At 36.7% G+C, this 26,730-nt stretch overlaps 1 protein-coding gene across 1 annotated transcript in view; it reads right to left on the reverse strand.

Annotated features, from left to right (window-relative positions):
• The window catches only part of PLEKHH2 (pleckstrin homology, MyTH4 and FERM domain containing H2), a 145,936-nt gene that overhangs the window by 62,586 nt on the left and 56,620 nt on the right, over positions 1–26,730 (reverse strand). Inside the window, 5 exon segments of the mRNA XM_079109757.1 lie at positions 2,792–3,753; positions 6,291–6,476; positions 18,808–18,889; positions 19,496–19,579; positions 20,715–20,864. Of these exon segments, the coding sequence (XP_078965883.1) occupies positions 2,792–3,753; positions 6,291–6,476; positions 18,808–18,889; positions 19,496–19,579; positions 20,715–20,864 (1,464 nt within the window).

Raw genomic sequence — 26,730 nt, forward strand, 5'->3', positions numbered from 1 at the left:
AAAAAGAAAACAACTTGGACAGCCATAACATAAAACAAGAAACTATTCACACTCATTGGTTACATATAAACACATTCTTTAATATTCTACCATTCTGGGACACATTAAAAGAGAGATAAAAACGTGAAGTCAGAAAGCCTAGCAGAATAGCATTAAATGCCTTCATCCTCTTACTCCAATGTACATTTCAATAAAGTAGAAAAATACCTGAGGTCAAGTAATGAGAATTGCAATGGCATTTATAACATTGTCTTGTTCTAAAAGTTGGTTATTTTGTTTTCTCTTCTTCTCTAAGAGAGATCTCTAAACTTGCTGCCAAAAAGACTATTAGCCCTGCCTCTCCACCCCATGAGAAAAGGGACTCCAGGTGGCTGCTAATGCATAGATCACCAAGTCCTGCATTTTGTAATGCACCTAACCTGAACACAATTGGCTAGGCCACAACCTAGTAGGCAACCAGTGCCTCCTGCAGGTTAGCCAGTGGCTCAAGAGGTAGCTAGCATAAGATCTCTGATCTTCAGGGACACTTTAGATGGAAGAGCAGCTGACTGAATGAATCAGAGGCAGGTTCTATGAGCAGGTGATTATGAGATACAGAGTCTGACAGCAGAACAGGCAGGTCAAAAAGACAAAAAAGGCACTAAGCAGGAGATGTGAGGCAGTGAGGGGCCATGGGAGGGTGGGAGAGAGCAGGTAAGCAGTAAGAGAAGTGGAGAGAGAATCACTGAGGATGAGAGGATGGGCCGGGCCACTCAAGAGAGAGGGCAATGGCTGGCACCTCCTTCTAAGGGGTTGACCATTGGAGGGGCAGGTGAATCACAGGTTGTTCCACCAGGGTGACTATTGTATTCTGAATGATATTCAATTCACTACAGATAGGTCATGCCTTAAAATTAATTCTTATTAACTGAGACAACTAGAATACTTCTTTTCCTTGAAGCCTGAAAATACCTGAGAAACAGAAATAAAATCTCAAACCTGGCCAGTCAGTTGGAAGACATTTGAAAAGCTATGCTATTTTTTTTTTTTTTTTTTTTTTTTCAGGACTGAATAGCTTCAAAGAGGAGGGGAAGTGAGAAAGGCAAAAATGTAGTAAAATGCTTTGCCAAATAAAATGAACTTGAAAGCTTAACCTAAATGCCATGGCAAAATTTCAACTTCTGACTACCTAAAGGGTAACACGATTGGCACTCCAGAGATGCGCATGCCATTAACTTCTACTTTCTTCATGCTATCCAGAATTTTAGTAATATACTACAGAATGTTTCATGTGAATACCAAAATAAAATGTTCTCTCAAAAGCAAATACATCTCAAGGCCTGGATTTTACTAAGAAAACATGGCTATTCTAATTTGCATATAATTGGGGTGGTTACTAAATTGTAAAAGAACGTGGCTCCAAAAACTAAAAGATCCTGCAACCCAGATGTTTCTCTGGAGGAAAAAAAAGGTTAAATTATGCCAATATGTAACAGAAAACTTAAATCTATAAAATAGACCAATTCACTTTGTTTCAAATATAGGAAGAATTTTTTTTTTAAATCTAGCATATGGATATTCCCAAGAAGTATCACACAATTGACAGGTTAATTACTGTAGTAATGGTCAGTGACTCAAGAGAAGAGGATTCAATCTATTCCAGACCTATAGGGAGATGCTTTGGTTAAAGAAATTGATTTAAAAGCTCATGGGAGTAAAATGAAGCTTTTCTCGAGCCAGTCAAGTAAATGATTATGTTAAAAAATGATGTCGTCAGCCAACTGAGGTGATGTACGCCTGTAATTCCAGCGGCTCAGGAGGCTGAGGCAGGAGGTCCGTGAGTTCAAAGCCAACCTCAGCAAAGCAAGGAACTAAGCAACTCAGTGAGACCCTGTCTCTAAATAAAATACAAAATAGGGCTGGGGATGTGGTTCAGTGGTTCAGTGCCCCTGAGTTCAATCCCTGGTACCAAAACAAACAAACAACAACAAAAAAGAAAAACAAAACAAAACAAAAAACTGTTGTCCAATTACAGTTCAGTGTCCTGGTTCAGAATCTGCCCAAAAATATCACAGTCAAAGGGAAACCTTCTTCCCCACCCCTGATTTTTTCTTTTATATGAAAGGACTTCTAGCAATTAAATATTCAATTGTCCCAATACCCATTCACCTTCTCCTTAGCATACAGAGCTGTCACCTCTCCTTTCTCTTACGAAGTAGCTCCCATGGGAAACAGACACCTGCACTATTTCTTCAGATCATTTGTCTTAGCAAGGAATCAACTCACTGGAGGGAACCTGAAATGGTCCAGGGCTGCCTGGGCCTGGGTGAATAATTCCAAAGTCCAGTACTGGAAAGTTTATTTGCCCACCAATTCTCTAAAACCAATTTTATCAGTAAATAAGGTAATATTTTGATCTCCACCATCTTGTTTCTTATTTGATTCAGAACACAAGTGAGGGAAGAAAAGGGGAAACTGAAACTGGGTGTGGTGGTATACACCTGTAATTCCAGCACTTGGGAGGCTGAGGCAGGAGGATTGCAAGTTCAACATCAGCCTGAGCAATTCAGTGAGGCCCTAATAAGCTAAGCACTTAGTGAGACTCTGTCTCAAAAATAAAAAAATAAACAAAAAAAGAGAGAGAAGAGGAAATTGTATCTTGAAAACCAGAAATTGCCAGAACAAAGTTGGGTTTGCAAAGATTCAGAAAGTAAAACCTGAAAATACAGTGTTGAGAAAAAGAACAACAACAACAACAACAACGACGACAACAACAACACTAGGTCTATGATGCACACAGGAATATAATTACCCAAGAGGGAAACCGGTGCAGGGGAGGAGTGGGAGGTTTGCTGCATGCAGCCTTCTTCGCCGAGTCGCAGGTTTCCTGCTCGTCTGAATGTGGAGATTCCAGGGAGTCACAGCAAAATAATCCATCATCACAACTCGTGTCCATATTCTCTAAAGTTTCTGGGCTCTCACCATCAACTAGATCAAGATCAGTTTCCTGAGGTCTCAGGGGTCGTATCATGCTAATAGCATTTCTGTTCGTACCAAACATCCTGTCGGAACTTAACTGGGGTTGGCTCAGGTGCCTTTTGGTGAGAGCTACGCTTATGCTGAAAACGTTAGGAATCCTTAAATTTGGGGGTGGGACTTGTGCTGAAGACACTAATTGTGTTCCTTTTCCAGGGAGTGAGTTAGAATGCTTTGGCATTAAAGCAGGGGTCAAAATAGGACTTGGGGTGGTGGTCTCACTTGATGAGGATGAATAATCCAGTCTCTGAGATTGAAATTTTTTATTCAGTTCATCTGAGGAACTATCTTGCTCCTTTTTACTTGATTCGGAATTTCCCTTTCCAAGAAGATTATTGTGAGCTTTCCACTGTGCCTCCTGTTGCCAAGAATACAGCTTGTTGTGTTCTGGTCTCTTTACACCAAAAGTCTCTTCTTCAAACACAGAGCTGCTGTCATCAGAAGCTGTCAGGTACGCTTCGCTCCCCATCCTGCCACACGGGACCCCTTCCTCTGATGTGTGACTGGACAGCCTAGACGTGCACATGGACTTGGATCTTCCTTTACTCTCATTCTCCTCGTCAGAACTCCAGTCACTCACGGGAGCCCCAGAATTCTGGGATATGTCATCATCCATTGCAAAACTTACTCTTGTTTTCCGAGGCTGTTCTGAGACTCGAGGGATTTTTTGCAATGTTCTCGGGCCTCTCTCATTTTCTTGAACTTGATTATCAGCAGATTTCTCTAGAATTTCCATTTCTAGAAAACGATACAACATATTGGTAGGCTGCCTTTAATAATAAAATCTTTCTGTACATTTAGCTTTATGTAACTATACTCTGAAGACTAGTAACTTAATGTCATGTGAATAAGGTTAATTTACATTATCCTTTGACTTTTTTATGTCTTTCTTAAATAAAAGTTTGAAACACAAGCTTAATATAAAACAGAGCCCTGAGTCAGATGTGATGGCATATATCTATAATCCCAGCTACTTGAGAAGCTGAGGCAGGAGAATTGCAAGTTATTGGCCAAGTTATTGGCCTGGCCAGTGTGGGCAACTTAGAGAGAGCCCATCTCAAAATAAAATAAAAAGGGCTGGGGATGTAGCTCAAAGGCAGGGCATTTACCTACCATGCACAAGGGTTCAATCCCCACTACTACAAAAAACAAAAACAGAGTCTTAAAACTCAATATAATTGTATTAAAATTGAATTGGTTTCTACAAAAAAAATATTGAGGAACAAAATTGACAACAGCCTAAAAAGACATAATAATAAAAGTAAAATGTGAAATAGTGCAGAGACATGTTTAAGCAGCTCTAAGATGGTGGCTGGCGTTGGGCCAAGAGGTGGCACATAATTAGTGTTAACACGGCGTGATCTCTCATGACCTTTGCCTGATTAGTTAACGTCTCCTCTGCACTAGTGGTCAACAGATGTTCCTCATTCTTTCTTGATTGGTACTGTGGCACATGCTCCAATCGTGCTACTTAATCCTAAGCTGACTGGCTGCCTTAGTGTATATAAGACATTCTCTTCACCTGGGAAGAGATCGCAGAAAGCAGGACGAAGAACACACCTCTAGGTCGCAGGTCGCAGGACGCAGGCTGCAGGCCGTACGCCTTACGTCGCACCCCGCACCTCCAAGAAGTGACCCACCTTTAAGAAGCAGTAGACCTCTGAAAGCATAGCACCTCTAAAATTAAGCAGTCTCTCTTCCTCTAAGCAAAGCCTCTCTTCCTCTAAGCAAAGCCTCTCTTCCTCTCAAAGACTCTCTTCCTCTAAGCAAAGCCTCTCTTCCTCTATAACCTAGCGAATAAGCAAGCAAGCAAGGAAGTAGTACAGATAAAGATAATAAAAGTAGTTCATTTCCAGTCCACCTCTGATTCCTTCCCGCGGGATTGTTGCTGGCGGCAGCAACAAAATAGGGCAACTATGACTATCAAAGCAGTCACTCTCCCAAAACAATGAATAGCATTTCTCCATTATTTCCATTTTAGAAGCAAAAAAAAAAAAAAAAAGACCCTCTTTCCACTAAATTTCAAAGTCATCATAAAGTAAATCAGAGCATAATAAACACAAAACTATGGTTTAAGAAATAAACTTGGTGCCAAAACCTCAATACATGAAATATGGAATATCATAAGGAAAACATATACAGAAAAAATCTTCCTTGTTTTACTTTGTTTAATCACAACTACATAAGGTGTTTTTAAAATAATACTCTTTAAACATATCTTTAGATTTAGCTTATTTGTATTTATAACAATTAATGAAATGCACCACTGTCTTCATGGGCAGTGAATTTAAAACTTTAGACTGAAGAGCAGAAAAGGAGCTTTGAAAACATACATATGATCCTCATGGTCACAGAACCAGAGGCTGAACAAACACAACCTGCAAGTTCACATCAGGCAGTTTGTGGACCAAGTTTCGGTACAGGCAACCTTGGCTGTGCTCAACTGCTAGACAGAGGGAAGGAGATGGAAATGGCTTCTTGAGAAAGCAAAGCAAATTCAAGGAGGGCAAGAAAGTAAGTAGCTAAGTGGCCTTCTGATTGGAAAAACATGTTGTTTTCAAAATGTCATAACCCAGCAGAGGGACAGCTTTGAGAGCTGTAATTTTTCTCCTTTGGAGGAAGGTAATTGGAACTGAAAGGAGATCAAACCTCACTAAAATATTTGGGAAAAGCCAACAAAAAAAGATTGCACTGAGAGAATCCAAGCCAGTGGCTGCACAACAAAGCAAAATTAAGAGAGGCCGTAAAACAACGAGAAAGGTAGAAACCTGCACACAGGACAAGGGGTCTAAACAAGTAGCCAAATATTTTCCTTTTTGAAGCAACAAAGAAAAATCAAAGCAGTCACTGAATTATTCCCTAGGGTTCATTTCCTTATAAGTTTGCTAGGCCAGAATTAATTTCATGTTTAATATTAGGTGATTTCAATATTTTCAATAGATAACGAATAAAAATATTCTAATCTGAAACTCAGCTAAAACAAGTACTTTGAGGGCAGTACTGAGAACTTTAAAATTTTCAGTATCACTTCTATCTGCTGCAAGGAAAAATGTCAGGGTGAGAAAATGAGTTTCTCTTGCGTATCCCTGGCTAAAACCCTCAGAAGACACAAAATAATCAGATACACAAACTTCAATGCTACATTTCTCATTAGAAATATTCTCATAAAGCATCAAAGTTGACAGGAAAAAAATAAATTGTATTTGAATTAAGCATAGCAAATGATTTTTCGTTTTTAAAAAATGCAAAAGTAACTTGCTATGGTCCATAAATACCTTCTATGTTTTTTCCTTCTGTGGACTCAGGTTCTTTAGATGATATCTTGCTCATTTCCTCAGATTTCACTACATGAGGAGGACTCTTTGCCCGAGATAAAAAGCACCCAAATGTCAAACTGCTCAGGCGCTGTCCTTCTGAAAGCTTAGGAGTGGAGACGATGGATGACTTCTTACTTTGAACTTCTAAAAGACCATTAATCAAAATTAAGATCTGAATTTTTTATGCCAATTTGTTAAACATACAAAAAAGCATATTAAAAACTTTTAGACAAATTACTCTTTACATCAGAAAAAAGTCTCAAGTTTATCATTATTTAGGCACAGTAACATGGGAGCCTCAATGTTGAGCCTCACGGGTCTGCTTAAAATCTGTTTTCTAGGGCCGGGGTTGTGGCTCAGTGGTACAGGGCTTGCCTAGCATGAGTGGGGCCCTGGGTTTGATCCTCAGCACCACATTAAAAAATAAATAAATAAATAAATGTATTGTGTCCTCCTACAACTAAAAAACAAAATAAAAATAATCTGTTTTCTATATTTTGACTGTCCAAAATATTTTTTGACTGCAGAGAGAAAACAAATCCCTTTAAGAGCAGTTGTCAAAGAAAAACAAAAAACACAAACTAAAACCCGATTATAAATAACTAGAGCACTATAGTTTCTTAAAAAGTCAAATATTGTTAAATACTAGTTAAGTATTGATTACAAACTGTATGATAATGCCACTATCTGAGGTGCTGGTTGCCAAAACAACCAAAGGAAATACAGATTGCTGGGACGAATATCACTTAATCACTGTAATAATTTTTGCGTTAGTTTTAAGTGAGGGTGAAGGCAGCAGATGACAGGATTTGGTTTATGATAATCACATCATAAAGAATCTTAATTGCTTTGTTAGAGGGAAAAAAAGGGGAGATACAAGATTTAGACAGCTCGTGCAGTGATTCGCCTAGCACCTAATCAGGGGTTGAACTCATTTCTAGAATTCTTAACACTGCAGCTTGTGAGATCAAAAGCATGGCGAGCCCAGTGAGTTTCCAAAAATCACATTCTTATCTCTGGGAGAGTCCCAAAGGGATAAGCTAAATAGCAACTGATAATTGAGTAGAGGATAAGAAAAATATCTTCATATAATAGATTCCTTTAGATGTATCTTTTAATGTTTTTGTGTTGATCATCTCTCACAGAACTAATTTACAAGAATAATGTAATGGTATATGCAGTTGGTCCTCAGTATCTGTGGATTCAGACGTGGACTCAACATACTGCAGATCAAAAATATTCTGAAAAAAAACTGCCTCTGTAGTGAACATGTACAGATCTTTTTGTTATTATTCCTTAAACAATACAGTAGAACAAATATTTTCAAACATTTATATTGTATTCAGTATTATAAGCAATCTAGAAATGACTAAAGTTATAAAATGATGTGCTTAGGCTCTATGTAAATACAACGCCATTTTAAGTAAGGAACTTGAGTATCCTCAGATTCTGGTATCCACATGGATCCTGGAATCAATCCCCCATGGATACTGAAAGACAACTGTACATGCAAATATATTTTTAAAGTACTACCTTATATTTAGCATGTATATTATATCTTTTCTCCAAGCCTAATTTCCAATGATCAGTATCCCTTAGGGTATAAAACCTCAGAGACTGCCAATGATGACTACAATTGCAAGACAAGAATATCAGGAAAAATAACAATTTTGAGCAGGACTAGTATATTTAGTCTAATTCAACAAGGGTAGATGTCACATAAATCTGAAAGTTTAATTCTAAATATGGAACTCCAGATCAACCATGGAAGTACTTATTTTATGTCATACAGGTAGAGGAAATGATAGCAAACAAGTATTAATCAGCAGTAACAAAATGCCCTATAATCAACAAATCTATATATTCCTGCATGAAACTAGAAGGCACTATTTTTTAATATATTTTTTAGATGTTGATAGACTTTTATTTTATTCATTTATTTATATGTGGTGCTGGGAATCAAACCCAGGACCTCACACATGCTAGGCAATCGCTCTACCACTGAGCTACAACCCCAGCCCTGGAAGGCACTATTATAATTGCAATTTTACTAATGTAAAAGAATGTTCGGGAGATACAACATGGCTATTAAGGAACAGGGCAATAAAGCTGACTTCAAAGCCCATGTTCTTCCCATCATACAATATTTTCCCAATGCATTTTGTGAGACCCAGAGGGTGCAAGAGGAGGCGTGCATAAGGCCAAGTTTGCAGAACTATGGACCCCATCACCCAACATGGCTTTTATCTTTTTTGCCCATTCAAATTCTACATATTTTTTTTTCTTTTGAAGGGTCTGTTGCTAAAAACCTATATACTAGGTCATGTATCTAATAAGCATGAATTATACTATGCTTTTCTGGATTCACCTCTTCTTCAACCTGATGTGCACTTGAGTGGCTATCACCAGATTAGTGTACTAAGAAAATCTCAATCAAATGATAGTTATACCACTCAGGTTTTGAAGTTTCCATGTATTGGAAAATGCAAAAAATTCATTCATATCATAAAATTCTCAAAACACTCAGGTTGTAAGAATTTTAATCACTGTTGAAAACTATGATTCAAAGCAAAAATTGAAAATAACATAACTGATTTTTTAAAGCAAATACACCTGAAATTAAACATTCAAATTAGTTTATCCTGTTCAGATTGTTCACTAATGTCTAGCTGTACTGTTCAATATGGCATTTTAAATCAATTCAAATTAAGTCAAATTTAAAATTCAGTTCTTTAGTGACAAGAATCGTACTTCATGACTAATGAAAGCTCTGGGTATTTTTTATTATTATATTTTTATACCTTTATTTTTTCTTTTTAAAATTATTTATTTTTTCTAGATATACATGACAGTAGAATATATTTTGACACATCATGCATACATAGACTAAGTAACTTGTTCCAATTAGGATCCCATTAGTGTGGTTGTACACGATGAGGAGTTATGCTTGTTGTGTATTCATACATAAGAATAGGAAAGTTATGTCTGAGTCATTCTACTGTCTTTCCTATTTTCATTCCCCCTCCCTTCCTTTTGTTCACCTTTGTATAATCCAATGAACTTTTACTCTTCCCTTCCCTTATTATGAGTTAGCATCAGCATATCAGAGAGAACATTCTGCCTTTGATTTTTAGGGATGGGCTTATTTCACTTAGCTTGATATTCTCCAGTTCCATCCAATTACTGGCAAATGCCATCATTTCAATCTTCTTTATAGCTGAGTAATATTCCATTGTATATATATACCACATTTTCTTTATCCATTTATCCTTTTATCTAGGATAAAGGTACCTACATTGTAGAGCACCTAGGTTGGTTCCATAGCTTGGCTATTGTGAAAAAATTAAGTTGCTATAAACATTGAAGTGGTTGCATCACTGTAGTATGCTTATTTTAAGACCTTTGGGGATAAACCAAGAAGTGGGATAACTGGGTCAAATGGTCCATTCCAAGTTTTCTAAGGAATCTCCATACTGCTTTCCAGAGTGGTTGCACCAATTTGCAGTCCCACCAGCAGCGTGTAAGTGAACCTTTTTCCCCAAATCCTCACCAACATTTATTGTTCCTTGTATTCTTGATAATGCCAGTCTGACTGGGGCGAGATGGAATCTCAGTGTAGTTTTGATTTGCATTTATATCTGTCATTGCTAGAGATGTTGAACATTTTTTCATATATTTTTTGTCCATTTCTATTTCATCTGCTGTGAAGTGCCTGTTCAGTTCCTTAGCCCATTTATTGATCGGGTTAGATTTTTTTTTTGGTGTTATGTTTTTTGAGTTCTCTGTATATCCTAGAGGTTAATGCTGTATCTGAGGTGCTGGTGGTAAAGATTTTCTCCCATTCTGTAGGCTCTCTGTTCATATTCTTGACTGTTTTCTTTGCTGTGAAGAAGCTTTTCATTGGATACCAACCCATTTATTGATTCTTGTATTTCTTGAGCTTTAGGAGTCTTATACTGAAGTCAGTTCCTTAGCCAACATGGTGGAAAGATGGGCCTACTTTTTCTTGTAGTAGGTGCAGGGTCTCTGGTCTAATGCTTATGTCTTTGATCCACTTTGAGTTGAGTTTTGGGTGAGAGATAGGAGTTCATTTTCATTCCACTACCTATGGATTTCCAGTTTACCCAGCACCATTTGTTGAAGAGGCTATCTTTTCTTCAATATATCTTTATGGCACCTTTGTCTGGTATCAGATAACTGTATTTATGTGGATTTGTCTCTGAGTCTTCTATTCTGCTCCACTGGTCTTCATGTCTGTTTTTGTGCCGATACCATGATCATTTTTGTTCCAAAAGTGCTTTACAGATTTAATGCAATTCCTATTAAAATTCCAATGACATTCTTCATAGAAATAGAAAAGGCAGTCATGAAATTCATTTGAAAAAATAAAGAGGACCAGAAAAGCCAAAGCAATCCTTAGTGAGAAAAATGACACAGGAGGCATCACAAGAGCAGACCTTAAATTATACTACAGAACTCTACAGTTCTGTAAAGCACTTGGTAGTATAGCCATTTTGACAATATTAATTCTGCCTATCCAAAAACATGGGAAATCTTTCCATCTTCCATTTCTTTCTTTAGTGTTCTATAGTTTTTATTGTAGAGATGCTTCACCTCTTTTGTTAGACTGATTCCCAAATATTTTATTTTATTTATTTATTTTTTTTTGAGGCTACTGTGAATGGGGTAGATTTCCTGATATCTCTTTGAGCTGATTCATCACTGGTATATAGGAATGCAACTGATTTATGGGTGTTAATTTTATAGCCTGCTACTTTGCTGAATTAATTTAAGAGTTCTAGAAGCTTTCTGGTGGAGTATTTTGGGTCTTCTAAACATAGAATCATGCCATCAGCAAATAAGGACAGTTCAAGCTCTTCTTTTCCTATTTGTATCTCTTTAATTTCTTTCTTTTGTCTAATTGCTCTGGCTAGGGTTTCAAAGACTATGCTGAATAGGAGTAGGAAAAGAGGGCATCCCTGTCTTCTTCCAGTTTTTAGAGGGAATGCTTTCAATTTTTCTCCATTTATAATGATGTTGGCCTTGGGTTTAGCATATTTAGCTTTTACAATGTTGAGTTATATTCCTACTATCCCTAGTTTTCTAGAGTTTTGAGCATAAATGCTTGCTGAATTTTGTCAAATGCTTTTTCTGCATCTATTGAGATAATCATGGAATTCTTGTCCTTAAATTTACTGATGTGATGAATTACACTTATTGATTTCCACATGTTAAACTAACCTTGCAACCCTGGAATGAACCCCACTTCATTGTGGTGCATTATCTTTTTAATATGTTTTTGTATGCCAGGATTTTATTAAGAATTTTTTGCATCTATGTTCATCAGGGACATTGGTCTGGGTTTTCTTTCCTTGATGGGTCTTTGTCTGGTTTTGGTATCAGAGTGATACTAGCTTCATAGAATGAATTTGAATGGGTTACCTCTTATTCTATTTCATAGAAATAATTTGAGGAATATTGCTGTAAGTTCTTTGAAGGTAGAACTTGGCTGAGAAGACATTTGGTCCTGGACTTTTCTTGGTTGGTAGGCTTCTGATGGTGTGTTCAATTTCATTGTTTGAAATTGATCTGTTTAAATTTTCTATGTCCTCCTGATTCAATTTGGATAGGTCATATGTCTCTAGAAATTTGTGGATTTTTCATGACTTTCTATTTTATTAGAGTTTAGATTTTCAAAGTAGTTTCTGATTATTGTCTATTTCAGTGGTGTCTGTGGTGATATTTCCTTTTTTATCATGAATTTTAGTAATTTGAGATTTTTCTCTTTAGCTTGGTGAAGGGTTTTTCAATTTTATTTTTTCAAAGAACCAAATTTTTTAAATTAAATTTTTAAAATTTTTACAGACTGCATTTTTATTCATTGTACACAAGTAGGGTACAACTTTTCATTTCTATGGTTGTACACAATGTAGATTCATACCATTCATGTAATCATATATATATATAGGGTAATACTGTGCTTCATTCTACTGTCTTTCCATCCCCCACCCCCTCCAACCCCATTTCCTCTACAACATCCAAAGTTCCTTCATTCTACTCTTCCCGCCTGCAACACCCCCCCCCATTATATACCGTCATCTACTTATCAGAGAAAACATTTGCCTTTGGTTTTTTGGGTTTGGCCTATTTCACTTAGCATGGTATTTTCCAACGTCATCCATTTACCAGAAAATGCCACAACTTTATTCTTCTTTATGGCTGAGTAATATTCCATTGTGTATATATACCACAGTTTCTTTATTCATTCATCAATTGAAGGGCATCTCAGTCGGTTCACAATCTAGCTATTGTGAATTGAGCTGCTATGAACGTTGATGTGGCTGCATCACTGCAGTATGATGATTTTCAGTCCTTTGGGTATAAACCAAGGAGTGGTCAAGCTGGGTCAAATGGTGGGTCCATTCCAAACTTTCTGAGGAATTTCCATACTGCTTTCCAGAGTGGCTGCACCAATTTGCAACTCCACTAGAAATGTAAAAGTGTGCCTTTTCCCCCACATCCACACCAACACTTATTATTACTTATCTTCTTGATAATAGCCATTCTAATTGGAGTTAGATGAAATCTTAGGGTGGTTTTAATTTGCATTTCTCTAATTACTAGGGATGATGAGCACTTTTTCATATATTTGTTGATCACCTGTATATCTTCTTCTGTGAAGTGTCTGCCCATTTCCTTAGCCCATTTATTGATTGGGTTCTTTGTATTTTGGGTGTAAAATTTTTTAAGTTCTTTGTAAACTTTGGAAATGAGTGCTCTGTTTGAAGTGTGTGTGGAAAAGATTTTCTCCCACTCTGTAGGCTCTCTTTTCACATTATTGATTGTTTCCTGTGCTGAGAAAAAGCTTTTTAGTTTGAATCTATCCCATTTATTGATTCTTGCTTTTATTTCTTGCACTATGGGGGTCTTGTTAAGGAAGTACGGTCCTAAGCCAATGTGATGGAGATTGGGGTCTACTTTTTCTTCTATTTGGTGTAGGGTCTCAGGTCTAATTCCTAGATCCTTGATCTATTTTGAGTTTTGTACAAGGTGAGAGATAGGGATTAAATTTCATTTTACTGCATATGGATTTCCAGTTTTGCCAGCACCATTTGTTGAAGAGGCTATCTTTTCTCTTTTGTAAGTTTTTGGCACCTTTGTCTAATATGAGATGACTGTATTCATGTGGGTATGTTTTTGTATCTTCTATCCTGTACCATTGGTCTACTTGTCTATTTGGGTGCCAGAACCATGCTGTTTTTGTTACTATTGCTCTATAGTAGAGTTTAAGGTCTGGTATTCTGATACCTCCTGCATCACTCTTCCTGCCCAAGATTGTTTTGGCTATTCTGGGTCTTTTGTTCTTCCAGAAAAATTTCATGATTGCTTTCTCTATTTCTGTGAGAAATGTCATAGGGATTTTAATTGGAATTGTGTTAAATCCGTATAGCACCTTTGGAAGTATGGCCATTTTGATAATATTAATTCTGCCTATCCAAGAACATGGGAGATCTTTCCATCTTCTAAGGTCTTCTTCAATGTCTTTCTTTAATGTTTTGAGTTTTCATTGTAGAGATGTTTCACCTCTTTGGTTAGACTGATTCACAAATATTTTTTTTTTTGAGGCTATTGCAAACAGATTGTTTTCCTCATTTCCCTTTCAGCTGTTTCATCTCTTATGTATAAAAATGCTTTAGATTTATGCGTGCTGATATTATATCCTGCTATTTTGCTGAATTCCTTTATGAAGTCTAGAAGTTTTCTGGAGGAGTTTTTTGAATCCTCTAAATAGAGAATCATGTCATCAGCAAATAGTGACAGCTTTAGTTTTTCTTTTCCTATTCGTATTCCTTTAATTTCTTTGGTCAGTCTAATTGCTCTGGCTAGTATTTCAAGGATGATGTTGAATAGAAGTGGTGAAAGAGGGCATCCCTGTTTAGTGCCAGTTTTTAAAGGGAATACTTTCAGTTTTTCTCCATTAAAAATCATGTTGGTCGTGGGCTTAGCATAAATAGCCTTTACAATGTTGAAGTATGTTCCTACTATCCCTAGTTTTTCTAGTGTTTTGAGCATGAAGGGGTGTTGTATTTTGTCAAACGCTTTCTCTGCATTGTTGAAATAATCATATGATTTTTAACCTTATTGATGTGATGAATTACACTTATGGATTTCCAGATGTTGAACCAACCTTGCGTCCCTGGTACAAACCCCACTTGATCATGGTGCACTATATTTTAATATATTTTTGTATGTAATTTGTCAGAATTTTGTTAAGGAATTTTGTGCCTATATTCATCAAGAGATATTGGCCTAAAATTTTCTTTCCTTGATGTGTCTTTGTCTGATTTGAGTATGAGGGTAATACTAGCTTCATAGAATAAGTTTGGAAGGGTTCCCTCCTTTTCTATTTCCTGGAATACTTTGAGGAGTATTGGAATGAATTCTTCTTTGAAGGTCTTGTAGAACTTGGCTGAAAATCCATCTGGTCCTGGGCTTTTCTTGGATGGTAGGCTTTTGATGGCTTCTTCTCTTTCATTGCTTGAAATTCATCTATTTAAATTGTGTACGTCCTCCTGGTTCAGTTTCGGAAGATCACATATCTCTAGAAATTTGTCGATGTCTTTAGTATTTTCTATTCTGTTAGAGTATAGAGTTTCAAAATAGCTTCTCAATATGTTATGTATTTCAGTGGTGTCTGTCATGATATTTCCTTTTTCATCACGAATTTTAGTAATTTGAGTTTTCTCTCTCCTCTTTGTTAGTGTGGCTAAGGGTTTATCTATTTTGTTTACTTTTTCAAAGAACAAACTTTTCGTTTCATTCATTTTTTTGAAATATTTTTGTTTCAATTTGATTTCAGCTCTGATTTTAATTATTTCCTGTCTTCTACTGCTTTGGGTGTTTATTTGCTCTTCTTTTCCTAGGGCTTTGAGATGTAAAGTTAGGTCATTTAATTGGTGACTTTCTATTACTTTAGTGAATGAGCTCAATGCAATGAACTTTCCTCTTAGAACCACCTTCACAGATTTTGATAAGTTGTATTGCTATTCCCATTTACTTCTAAATTTTTTAAATTTCATCCCTGATTTCTTCAGCTACCCATTGGTCATTCAATAGTGTATTATTTAGTCTCCAGATGTTAGAGTAGATTCTACATTTTTATTTTATTATTGATTTCTAATTTCATTCCATTATGATCTGATAAAATGCAAAATATTATCTCTATTTTTTTGCATTTGCTAAGAGTTACTTTGTGGCCTAAAATATAGTTTTAGAGTAGGATCTTTGTGCTGCTGAAAAGAAAGTGTATTTAATCACTGATGAATGAAATATTCTGTATATGTGTTAAGTCTAAATTATTAATTGTATTTTTTAGTTCTGTAGCTTCTTTATTTAGTTTTTGTTTGTAAGATCTATTGAGTGGTAAGAGAGGTGTGTTAAAGTCACTCAGTATTATTGTGTTGTGGTCTATTTGATTCTTGAATTTGTGAAGGGGTTGTTTGATGTATGTAGATGCTCCATTGTTTGTGGCATAAATATTTAAGAATGGCCTTGTTGATGTATAGTTCCCTAAGTCAGTATGAAATTGCCTTCTTTGTCAATTCTGATTAATTTTTTCACTTTTATTTTTCATTTCTTCTTCATGAAATATTTTGCTGAGAATGTTCTGTAGTACAGATTTTTTAGTTGCAAATTCTTTTTGTTTATCATGGAAGGTTTTTTGTTGGGGGCTGTGCCATGTTGATCACATCAGCAGCGAGGAGGTTAATTGACATAAGCACACTCAGGTGATTTTATCGTTCACGCACACAATGTATGCGCATGTGTTCTCAAGCACTCCTAATTGTGCCTGATCTTTGTGTAAGAGGCGTGGCCCTGCTCTCCGCCTCCTTGAGGTGATATAAGCGTAGGCGGAGCGAGACAGAGACACAGCAGCCATTAGCAGAAAAGCAGCTAGACACACGCCGGCAGCAGCGAGTAGGGGCAGTGGCGGAAGGCAGATCGCAGAGCAGAGAACTGAGACGCATCACTAGGGCACCTTAGGTAGACACACCCTTAGTTCACAGGATGCAGGATGCACCAGTAAGCAGCAGACCTTAAGTGAGGTGTAGCAAGTCTCTCTTCCTCTAAGCTCTAAGCAAAATCTGTCCTTCTCTCAAAGTCTCTCTTAAGCAAAGTCTCTTTCTCTCTGCTAAGCAAAGTCTCTTTCTCTCTCCTCTCAAAGCAAGTAAACCTCATTTCCTCTATCCTCTATAAACAAGCAAGAAGGCAGTGCACTAAAGAGAAAGATAGAAGTAGCTCAGTTTCCAGTCCACCACCCATAAGACCCGTGCAAGTTGTTGCTGCAAGTGGTGACAAATATCCACAGATTTTGTACCGCAAAGAGCCAGCGACAGTTTTTATTCCATTGTCAAATCTGAAGGTTAATTTTGCAGGGTATAGTATTCCTATTTGTGTTCCATTTTCTTCCAGAGTTTGATATATGTTATTCCATGGCCTCCTCACTTTAACAGTCAGGGCTGAGGAATTAGCTGGGATCCAGATTGGTTCCCCTCTAAAGTAACCTGTCGGTTTTCTGTGACAGTTTTTAAAATTCTGTCCTTATTCTGTATGTTGAGTATTTTCATAATAATGTGACTTGGTGTGAGTCTATTGTGATTTTGTACATTTTGGGTTCTGTATGCCTCCTGTATTTTGATTTTCCATTTCATTCTTACAGATTGGAAAATTTTCAGATATTATTTCATTGAAAAGATTATGTATTCCTCTGGTTTGTATCTCTGAGTCTTTGTCTATCCCATAAATCTTAAGTTTGGTCTTTTCACATTATCCATATTTCTTGGAAGCGGGGTGTGTTGTTTTCCCCTGTAAAAACCCCGCTCCACTTTTGATCCTCTTCTGGTCTCTTGGACACACTATGCTGTGTGTTGTGGGTTTGCCAAACCTATTTTTCCTGTTCGGTGGAGTTGTCAGGATTCGCATGCCCTGGCGGCTGTCCCCTGGGCTGGAGCTGTGAAATGGCTCCTTCCTCTGATTTCCCCAGTAGCCAGGAGAGAGGGTTCTTCTCACCCGCTCTCCTCACAATGTGGTTGTGCAAGACACCTTTCAGGTTTCTCGTGCGGTGTCTTTGATCTCTGATCCTCTGTATCCATACACACCTCAGACCTCCTAAAACTGGGGGTTCCTTTAATCAATGAATCACTTTCCCCGAGAGATGGCATCTGCTGGGGCCACTGGCGCCAGCAGCAGCGCTAGGGATTTATTTTATTATATCCAACTGCAACTGCCTGATTCCCTGATGTACTGTGCATGTCTACAGTTAATTCCCAGAAAAGTTCCCCTTTCCCACCTTGCTGGGAAACTGTGTGTCTGAATTCTTGGCTTCAAGCCATATTGCGACCAGGAAGGAAACCTTCTCTAATCCACCAGATTTGAGTATCATTTATGCAGAACTGAGGTTTGAACCCAGTGCTTCACACATGCTAGGCACACACTACCTCTGAGCCACCACCCCAGCCCTAATAAAAGTTCTTTATTCTCAATAGTCATTTGTGGCTAATGGTCATCATATTGGACAGCACAAGTATAGAATAGTTCCTTCATCACAGAAAGTTCTATTAAAAAGTGCTGATTTATAGCTCAAAGACTAAATGTGTGGTCTAACAATATTAATGATTTTTACACTATGAAAAGTTATTTCAGAGCATATAAAATATTGTTATGAATTATCTGAAGAGTAGCAAATGTTACCTTGCATTTAATATTTGTAAATAGTCAAAAGTTTTAAAGAATTCTGGAGGTAAATATCTTTTTCAGGGACACATTCACAATGTATCCAGCCAAGGAACTTTCTCCAAAGCCTTCAGTGTACCAACTACTGTACCGTGTTCATGAATTCTTAATCCCCACTAAAAAGATCTTTTATTTCTGAGGCTGAAATATTCTTGGCCTTTTGAAGTACATACCTTTAATATAAATACTTATAAACTACTATCTGGCTTCATAAGGTCTCTGTGTTCTTTCAAGAAAACAGGGAGATAGAGCACTACATGGCTTGGAAGGATCAAAATACCATCATTATTGGAGATTGGCACTCATTGTCCATACTCCCTGATTTCCTGGGCTAACATAAACAAACATACTTTCAGCAAGTTGGACTCTAAGGAATTTAGGAGAATAGAGAAAGGCAAAATTAATATCTAGTCATGTTTTCCTAACCTATGTAGTGACCACTTTGGTAAACCTGTACATCATCAGTCCTATCTCTTTTCACCTTCCACATTTAGAGCTAACATTCACGTACATACAGGAATTCTGTTTGTTTAGATCTTTCATTTGTTTGTTTGTTCTTTCATTTCATAAAAATAAGTTATAATATTATATTCATAATTAAGTCTTTAAATCACAAGCAAAAATAGCAAAAGCTTATATAGCCAAATAAATCCAACTTGGCTAATAGTGAAAATGTTTGTACCTTGTAGCTTTGACTGTAGTGCTTTTATCTCTTCAGTTTGGTTTTGGTTGATCAAACGAAGATTCTGATTCTCCAATTCCAGCTAAAAGAATACAGTGATATTTTCTTATGTAAGAATAAGGTTTCTGAAATGTGGTAATAAATTATAATATTTAGAAAACGTTAGTGTATCATTACTCTAAATGCCATAAAATAAAAAAGAAATGACAAGCAAATATATGAATTTATCATCATAGGCTATCAAACTAGATAATTATGGCACCAATACCTATCTTTCCACAAGAGTTTTGAAAGTTTTCATCCACAGGCTTTTTCCACTATAAAATTATTTTAAACCAAACTATCTCAGTATTTAATCTGAACTTCTAGATACCAAATATATAAGTTTTATAATATATACACATATACTCTATAATTATTTAAAATTAACTAATTAGAATTAAAACTAACTAATTACAATAAGGCTATTTATACTGGTCATGATAAGTCTATCAATTGATTAATTTCAGAAATACAATGGATGTATGAAAGCTACCTATCTCAAGTTTACCAAAAGACAGCAGCACCACCAACCAATCAGAATTTTTTGTTTCACTCAGATGATCACATATTCTGATCCTTTACCTACTAAAAAAAAAAAAAAAAGAAAAAGAAAAAAAAGAAAAGAAAAAAATATAGCAATAAGTACCTCATTTAACTTAACTGTTACCCATTCTTTGATTTTAGCTGCTTTCTCTTCTATTATTTTAGCTTCTTGGATTCTTATTTGTTTCTGAAATAACATTTGCAATTTATTTAGTTCAAACAAACTCAGGGGTCTGGAAATGTTACCTGATAAATACACAAGACAAATCCACTTAAAACCTGTCTCAAAGTTAGGACATCTTTCTGCAAATTACCAGATTTTCAAGAGAAAAGTTATCTAGCAAATACAATAAGAATCCACAGATAGATGCAAGCTTTGCTAGTTTAATAACCACTCTTCTCTTTCTTTGAAAGATCGTACACTGAAGTCAATACATTGAATATATCAACAAAATAAACATTTCTGAAACAGTAGAATAGGGTCAACCAGATGAGAGAGAAGAGAACAAGAATCTGCTCAGGAGCATGGCTGTATTTCCCTCAAGCACTAGTTTATAAAAGACCCAGGAAAAATAAACACTTAGAAACTTTAGCTCATCAACCTTAAAATCTGATTATGATCACAAAACTACTGAGAATATGACTATCATGTAAGCTACATGGGTGAGGACTGGAGGCAGTAGAAAGCTGAAAACCACTAACGAAGAAATACTGATCCCCAGAGACGTGAAAAAAAATGCTGAAAATAAACAACAATTTAATGTACTTAACAATTTCATAATGGTCATATTTAAATTATATTTAATGACTACTTAAGTTTAATAACCCTAACACAATTTTTGTAATAAAAATCTAAAATAAACTGCCATACTTGATCTCAATAATAGTGGTTTAAAACAGTGCATACATTTCTAAGCAGAAGGATTAGTACCAAACATAAATATATAAAAATACAATGTTCTATAAATATTTCCAACACTGTAACAATCTAAAGCAAAGACTGATTGCAAACATTTTATGGACATAAATCCCTGCTGATAACTAAATATTTCCTACTTAAACTCTACACTTAAATTCTAAAGTCTGAATGTGAAAGAACTCTGTCACATCTAAAAAGTGCCAGATCTTGCCTGGATTCACCCTGGATTTATGCGAATGCCATTTGACTAGTACCTTTCACCAGGACATGTGATACAATCCTGTGGGTTGACTTAAGAAAGATTTCCCTCCAAATTTAGAAATTTAGACTCCTTTTAATCTTTGTGATTATGCACAAATGAGAGTGTACATTTATAAGTCTTTGATGATTAAAATTTTCCTACCTGCTCTTCAAGGTGCAGTTCCAAATTCTGAATGACGTCATCTTTTTCCTGTAGTAGAGACTCCAGATCTTGACATTTTTTATATAACCGTGTTTCTGATTCACTGGTTTGAATATTAGCTGCTTTTAATTTCTGTTCCATAACTTGTACCTAAGTTGAATGGATTAAACATCAAAATTGTGTATATACTTTATTTATCATAATATTTTAAACTTAGAATTTTATGGTAAAATTAGATTCCTAAAAGGTATCATTACAAAATGAAAATATTAACAAGAAGTTTTAATGTATTTAATAATCACAAATTCTGAGGACTATTCTGTCAGATGGTGTTACCTCTGGGGTACAAAAGGATACACAGGAGATGATATGAATATTGCTATAATATAACATAATGTATATGCTTACTAGAGCAGTGATAATATGCAAAGTGTTTATATAGAAGCAGAAACTTTCTAGCCCTCATTTTTTTATATTTTAAACAAGGTAGGAGGACTGAGGAAATAGCTCAGTTAGTAGAGTGCATCCCTTACATGCACAAGGCCCTGGGTTTAATTCCCAGCACTACCAAAAACAAAAAAAGGTAGGAATATAAATTTAAAATGTGAGAGGTGCCAGCATATCGATGCCTTTTTTGAGAGCAGATTGCTCACTGTCAGGCGTCTATCATCCGCCATTTGCCTGCCTCTCGCCTGTCCATCGCCTGCCTTACCCCTATCCATCACCCAACGCTCGAGGTTCACCTCCCGATCGTCCGACAGCTGTCAGCAGATTGACTGCAGACTGCCAGTGGAGAACCAGCTGACTGCTGCTGCCTGGAAGTTCACTGTTACAGTACCTGCAGGTTTGATTACACGTGGCTGCCGCCATTTTGAGACAACAGCCAGGCCCTGTAGGACCCCTGACTGGACTGACTGAGTCCAGTCTCCAGGATCCCTCAGCCCAACCGATCACTCCCTGCCTCTGGGGCCCTCACATCAACTGATTGCTCCCTGCCGCCAGGACCCCCAGACCAACTGACTGTGCCCTATCACCGGGAACCCAGACCAACTGATTGCACCCGGCCTCCTGGATCCCACAACCACACCAAACACACCCGACCTCCAGGACCGCTGCTGGACCAACTGCATCCTGTCTCTAGGACCTCCAGCTGACCACGTCCACCCCTGAGCTGCAGCTCCCCATTTGCCAACACATTTGGAAGCCAGAGCAACTATCTTGGATAATCCTGGAAGCTGTAGCTCCGATCTTCGGGTGGGGCAAATTCCATCCTGAGATGCCTGCTGGAGGCTTGAAGCTCATTGTCAGGTACCTCTCATACATCAGGCTACTGAACACTGGGAGGTTTCATTAGTATATGACTATTATACAGTAGATTTTTTTTCTCCTTTTTTAAAAAAAAAATTTAAGTTTTTATTTCTTTACGTTTCTCGCTTTCTTTTCCTTCTGTTTACATGTTCCCTCAGAGTGGCTTTCTCCCTTATTTACATGATGTTATTGTCTCCATAGGGGCTATTTGGTCTAGGATTGCATAGTGTCTGATTTGGGCACTGCTAATATTGATCTCCCCTTAAAGAAAGGGTTTTGCAAACCTATAGGGCCACTATAAGCCTATAGGGGGAAACCTGCAATACCCCAAATCTGCAGCACTAGAGGGGAAGATACATGAACAACATGAAAAAAAAAGGGAAGAAAATGATCCAAACAAATCTATTCTATACTAATAGAATCCAATGAGAGTATGTTAGAAGAAATGTCAGAAAAGGACTTCAGATTATACATGATTAAGATGATTTGCGAAACAAAGGATGAGATAAGAGAGCAAATGCAGGCAATGAATGATAATACCAATAAGCTGAAAGAGCACCTGCAGGAAGCAAAAGAGCATTTCAACAAAGAGATAGAGATTCTCAAAAAAAACCAAACGGAAATCCTTGAAATGAAGGAAACAATAAACCAAATAAAAAACTCAATGGAAAGCATCACCAACAGACTAGACCACTTGGAAGACAGAACCTCAGACAATGAAGACAAAATATTTAATCTTGAAAATAAAGTTGCCCAAACAGAGAAGATGGTAAGAAATCATGAACAGAATCTCCAAGAACTATGGGACATCATGAAAAGACCAAATTTAAGAATTATTGGGATTGAGGAAGGCACAGAGATACAAACCAAAGGAATGAACAACCTATTCAATGAAATAATATCAGAAAATTTCCCAAACCTGAAGAATGAAATGGAAAATCAAATACAAGAGACTTACAGAACACCAAATGCACAAAATCACAACAGATCCACACCAAGGCACATTATAATGAAAATGCCTAACATTCAAAATAAAGGTAGGATTTTGAAGGCCGCAAGAGAAAAGCGTCAGATTACATATAGGGGGAGACCAATACGGATAGCAGCAGACTTCTCAACCCAGACTCTAAAAGCTAGAAGGGCCTGGACCAACATATTTCAAGCTCTGAAACAACATGGTTGCCAACCAAGAATCCTATACCCAGCAAAACTAACCTTCAGATTTGAAGATGAAATAAAATCCTTCCATGATAAACAAAAGTTAAAAGAATTTACAAATAGAAAGCCTGTGCTACAGAATATTCTCAACAAAATATTCCATGAGGAGGAAATGAAAAACAACAATGGAGGTCAGCAAAGGGAGGAACTACCTTAGAGAAAAATCACTTAAAGGAGAAACCAAGCCAACTTAAAAACCAAAACTAAGCCCAAATGACTGGGGATACAAATCATTTCTCAATAATAACCCTGAACATTAATGGACTTAACTCATCAATCAAAAGACATAGACTGGCAGAATGGATTAAAAAGAAAGACCGAACAATATGCTGCCTTCAAGAGACTCATCACACAGAAAAAGAAATCTACAGACTAAAGGTGAACGGATGGGGAAAAACCTACCACACAAATGGACCCAGTAAAAAAGTGGGGGTTTCCATCTTGCATCAGATAAAGTGGACTTCAAGCCAAAGTTAGTCAGAAGGGATAAAGAAGGACATTTCATTCTGCTTAAGGGAACCATAAATCAGGAAAACATAACAATAGTAAATATTTATGCCCCAAACAATGGTGCATCCCTGTACATCAAACAAATCCTTCTCAATTTCAAGAATCACACAGACCACAACACAATAATTCTGGGTGGCTTTAATGCACCACTGTCACCACTAGATAGATCTTCCAAACAAAATCCAACCAATGAAACCATAGAACTCAATAACACAATCAATAACCTAGACTTAATAGACATATATAGAATATTCCATCCATCAACAAGCGAATTCACTTTCTTCTCAGCAGCACATGGAACCTTCTCGAAAATAGACCATATGTTATGCCACAAAGCAGCCCTTAGGAAATGCAAAAAAATAGAGATACTGCCTTGTGTTCTATCAGATCATAATGGACTGAGAGTAGAAATCAATGACAAAGTAAAAAAAGGAAATTACTCCAACACTTGGAGACTAAATAATATGCTATTGAATGAAACATGGATAACAAAAAACATCAGGGAGGAGATTAAAAAATTCTTAGAGGTCAATGATAATGATGAAACAACATATCAAAATCTCTGGGACACCATGAAAGCGGTACTAAGAGGAAAATTCATTGCATGGAGCGCATTCCAAAAAGAATGAAAAGTCAACAACGAAATGACCTAACATTACAGCTCAAAGCCCTCGAAAAAGAAGAACAGAATGACAGCAAAAGTAGTAGAAGACAGGAAATAATTAAAATCAGAGCTGAAATCAATGAAATTGAAACAAAAGAAACTATTCAAAAAATTGACATAACAAAAAGTTAGTTCTTTGAGAAAGTAAACAAAATAGATAAACCCTTAGCCACACTAACAAAGAGAAGGAGAGAGAAGACTCAAATTACTAAAATACACGATGCAAAAGGAAATATCACAACAGACACCACTGAGATACAGAACATAATGAGAAGCTACTTTGAAAATCTGTATTCCAACAAAATAGAAAGTACCGAAGACAGTGACAAATGTCTAGAGACATATGCTCCTCCCAAACTGAACCAAGAGGACATACACGATTTAAACAGATCAATATCAAGCAATGAAATAGAAGAAGCCATTAAAAATCTACCATCCAAGAAAAGCCCAGGACCAGATAGATTCTCAGCCAAGTTCTACAAGACCTTCAAAGAAGAACTCATTCCAATACTTCTCAAAGTATTCCAGGAAATAGAAAAGGAGGGTACCCTACCGAACTCATTCTATGAAGCTAATATCACCCTCATACCCAAACCGGGAAAAGACACATCAAGGAAAGAAAATTTTAGACCAATATCCTTGATGAATATAGATGCAAAGATCCTTAACAAAATATTGGCATACCGTATCCAAAAACATATTAAGAAAATTGTGCCCCACAATCATGTGGGGTTCATCCCTGGAATGCAAGGATGGTTTAATATCCATAAATCAATAAACGTAATCCATCATGTAAATAGACTTAAGGATAAGAATCATATGGTTATTTCAATTGACACAGAAAAAGCATTTGACAATATACAACACCGCTTCATGCTGAAAACACAAGAAAAAAAAGGGATAGTAGGAACATACCTGAACATTGTAAAGGCTATTGATGCTAAGCCCATGGCCAACATCATTCTTAATGGAGAAAAACTGAAACCATTCCCTTTAAAAACGGGAACAAGACAGGGATGTCCTCTTTCACCACTTCTATTCAACATTGTCCTCGAAACTCTAGCCAGAGCAATTAGGCAGACTAAAGAAATTAAAGGGATACAAATAGGAAAAGAGGAACTTAAGCTGTCACGATTTGCAGATGACATGATTCTATATTTAGAGGATCCAAAAACCTCCTCCAGAAAACTTCTAGACCTCATCAATGAATTCAGCAAAATAGCAGGCTATCAAATCAACACGCATAAATCTAAAGCATTTTTATACACAAGTGATGAAACAGCTGAAAGGGAAATGAGGAAAACAACTCCATTTGCAATAGCCTCAAAAAAAATAAAATACTTGGGTATCAATCTAACCAAAGAGGTAAAAGATCTCTACAATGAAAACTACAAAACACTGAAGAAAGAAATAAAGGAAGACCTTAGAATATGGAAAGATCTCCCATGTTCTTGGATAGGCAGAATTAATATTGTCAAAATGGCCATACTTCCAAAAGTGCTATACAGATTCAATGCAATTCCAATTAAAATCCCAATGACGTACCTCACAGAAATAGAGAAAGCAATCATGAAATTCATCTGGAAGAATAAGAAACCCAGAATAGCTAAAGCAATCCTTAGCAGGAAGAATGAAACAGGGGGTATTGCAATACCAGAACTTCAACTATACTACAAAGCAATAGTAACAAAAACAGCATGGTATTGGCACCAAAATAGACAGGTAGATCAATGGGACAGAATAGAGGACACGGACACAAACCCAAATAAATACAATTTTCTAATACTAGACAAAGGTGCCAAAAATATGCAATGGAGAAAAGATAGCCTCTTCAACAAATGGTGCTGGGAAAACTGGAAATCCATATGCAACAGAATGAAACTAAACCCCTATCTCTCACCCTGCACAAAAATCAACTCAAAATGGATCAAGGACCTTGAAATCAGACCAGAGACCCTGCATCTTATAGAAGAAAAAGTAGGTCCAAATCTTCACCTTGTTGGCTTAGGATCAGACTTCCTTAACAGGACTCCCATAGCACAAGAAATAAAAACAAGAATCAATAACTGGGATAGATTCAAACTAAATAGCTTTCTCTCAGTAAAGGAAACTATCAGCAATGCGAAGAGAGAGCCTACAGAGTGGGAGAATATCTTTGCCTCTCATACTTCAGATAGAGCACTAATTTCCAGAATCTATAAAGAACTCAAAAAACTCTACACCAAGAATACAAATAACCCAATCAACAAATGGGCTAAGGAAATGAACAGACACTTCACAGAAGAAGATGTATAAGCAATCAACAGATACATGAAA

This window comes from Sciurus vulgaris (genome assembly GCF_902686455.1).
Source record: "Sciurus vulgaris genome assembly, chromosome: 14".
NCBI classification, from domain to species: Eukaryota; Metazoa; Chordata; class Mammalia; order Rodentia; family Sciuridae; genus Sciurus; species Sciurus vulgaris.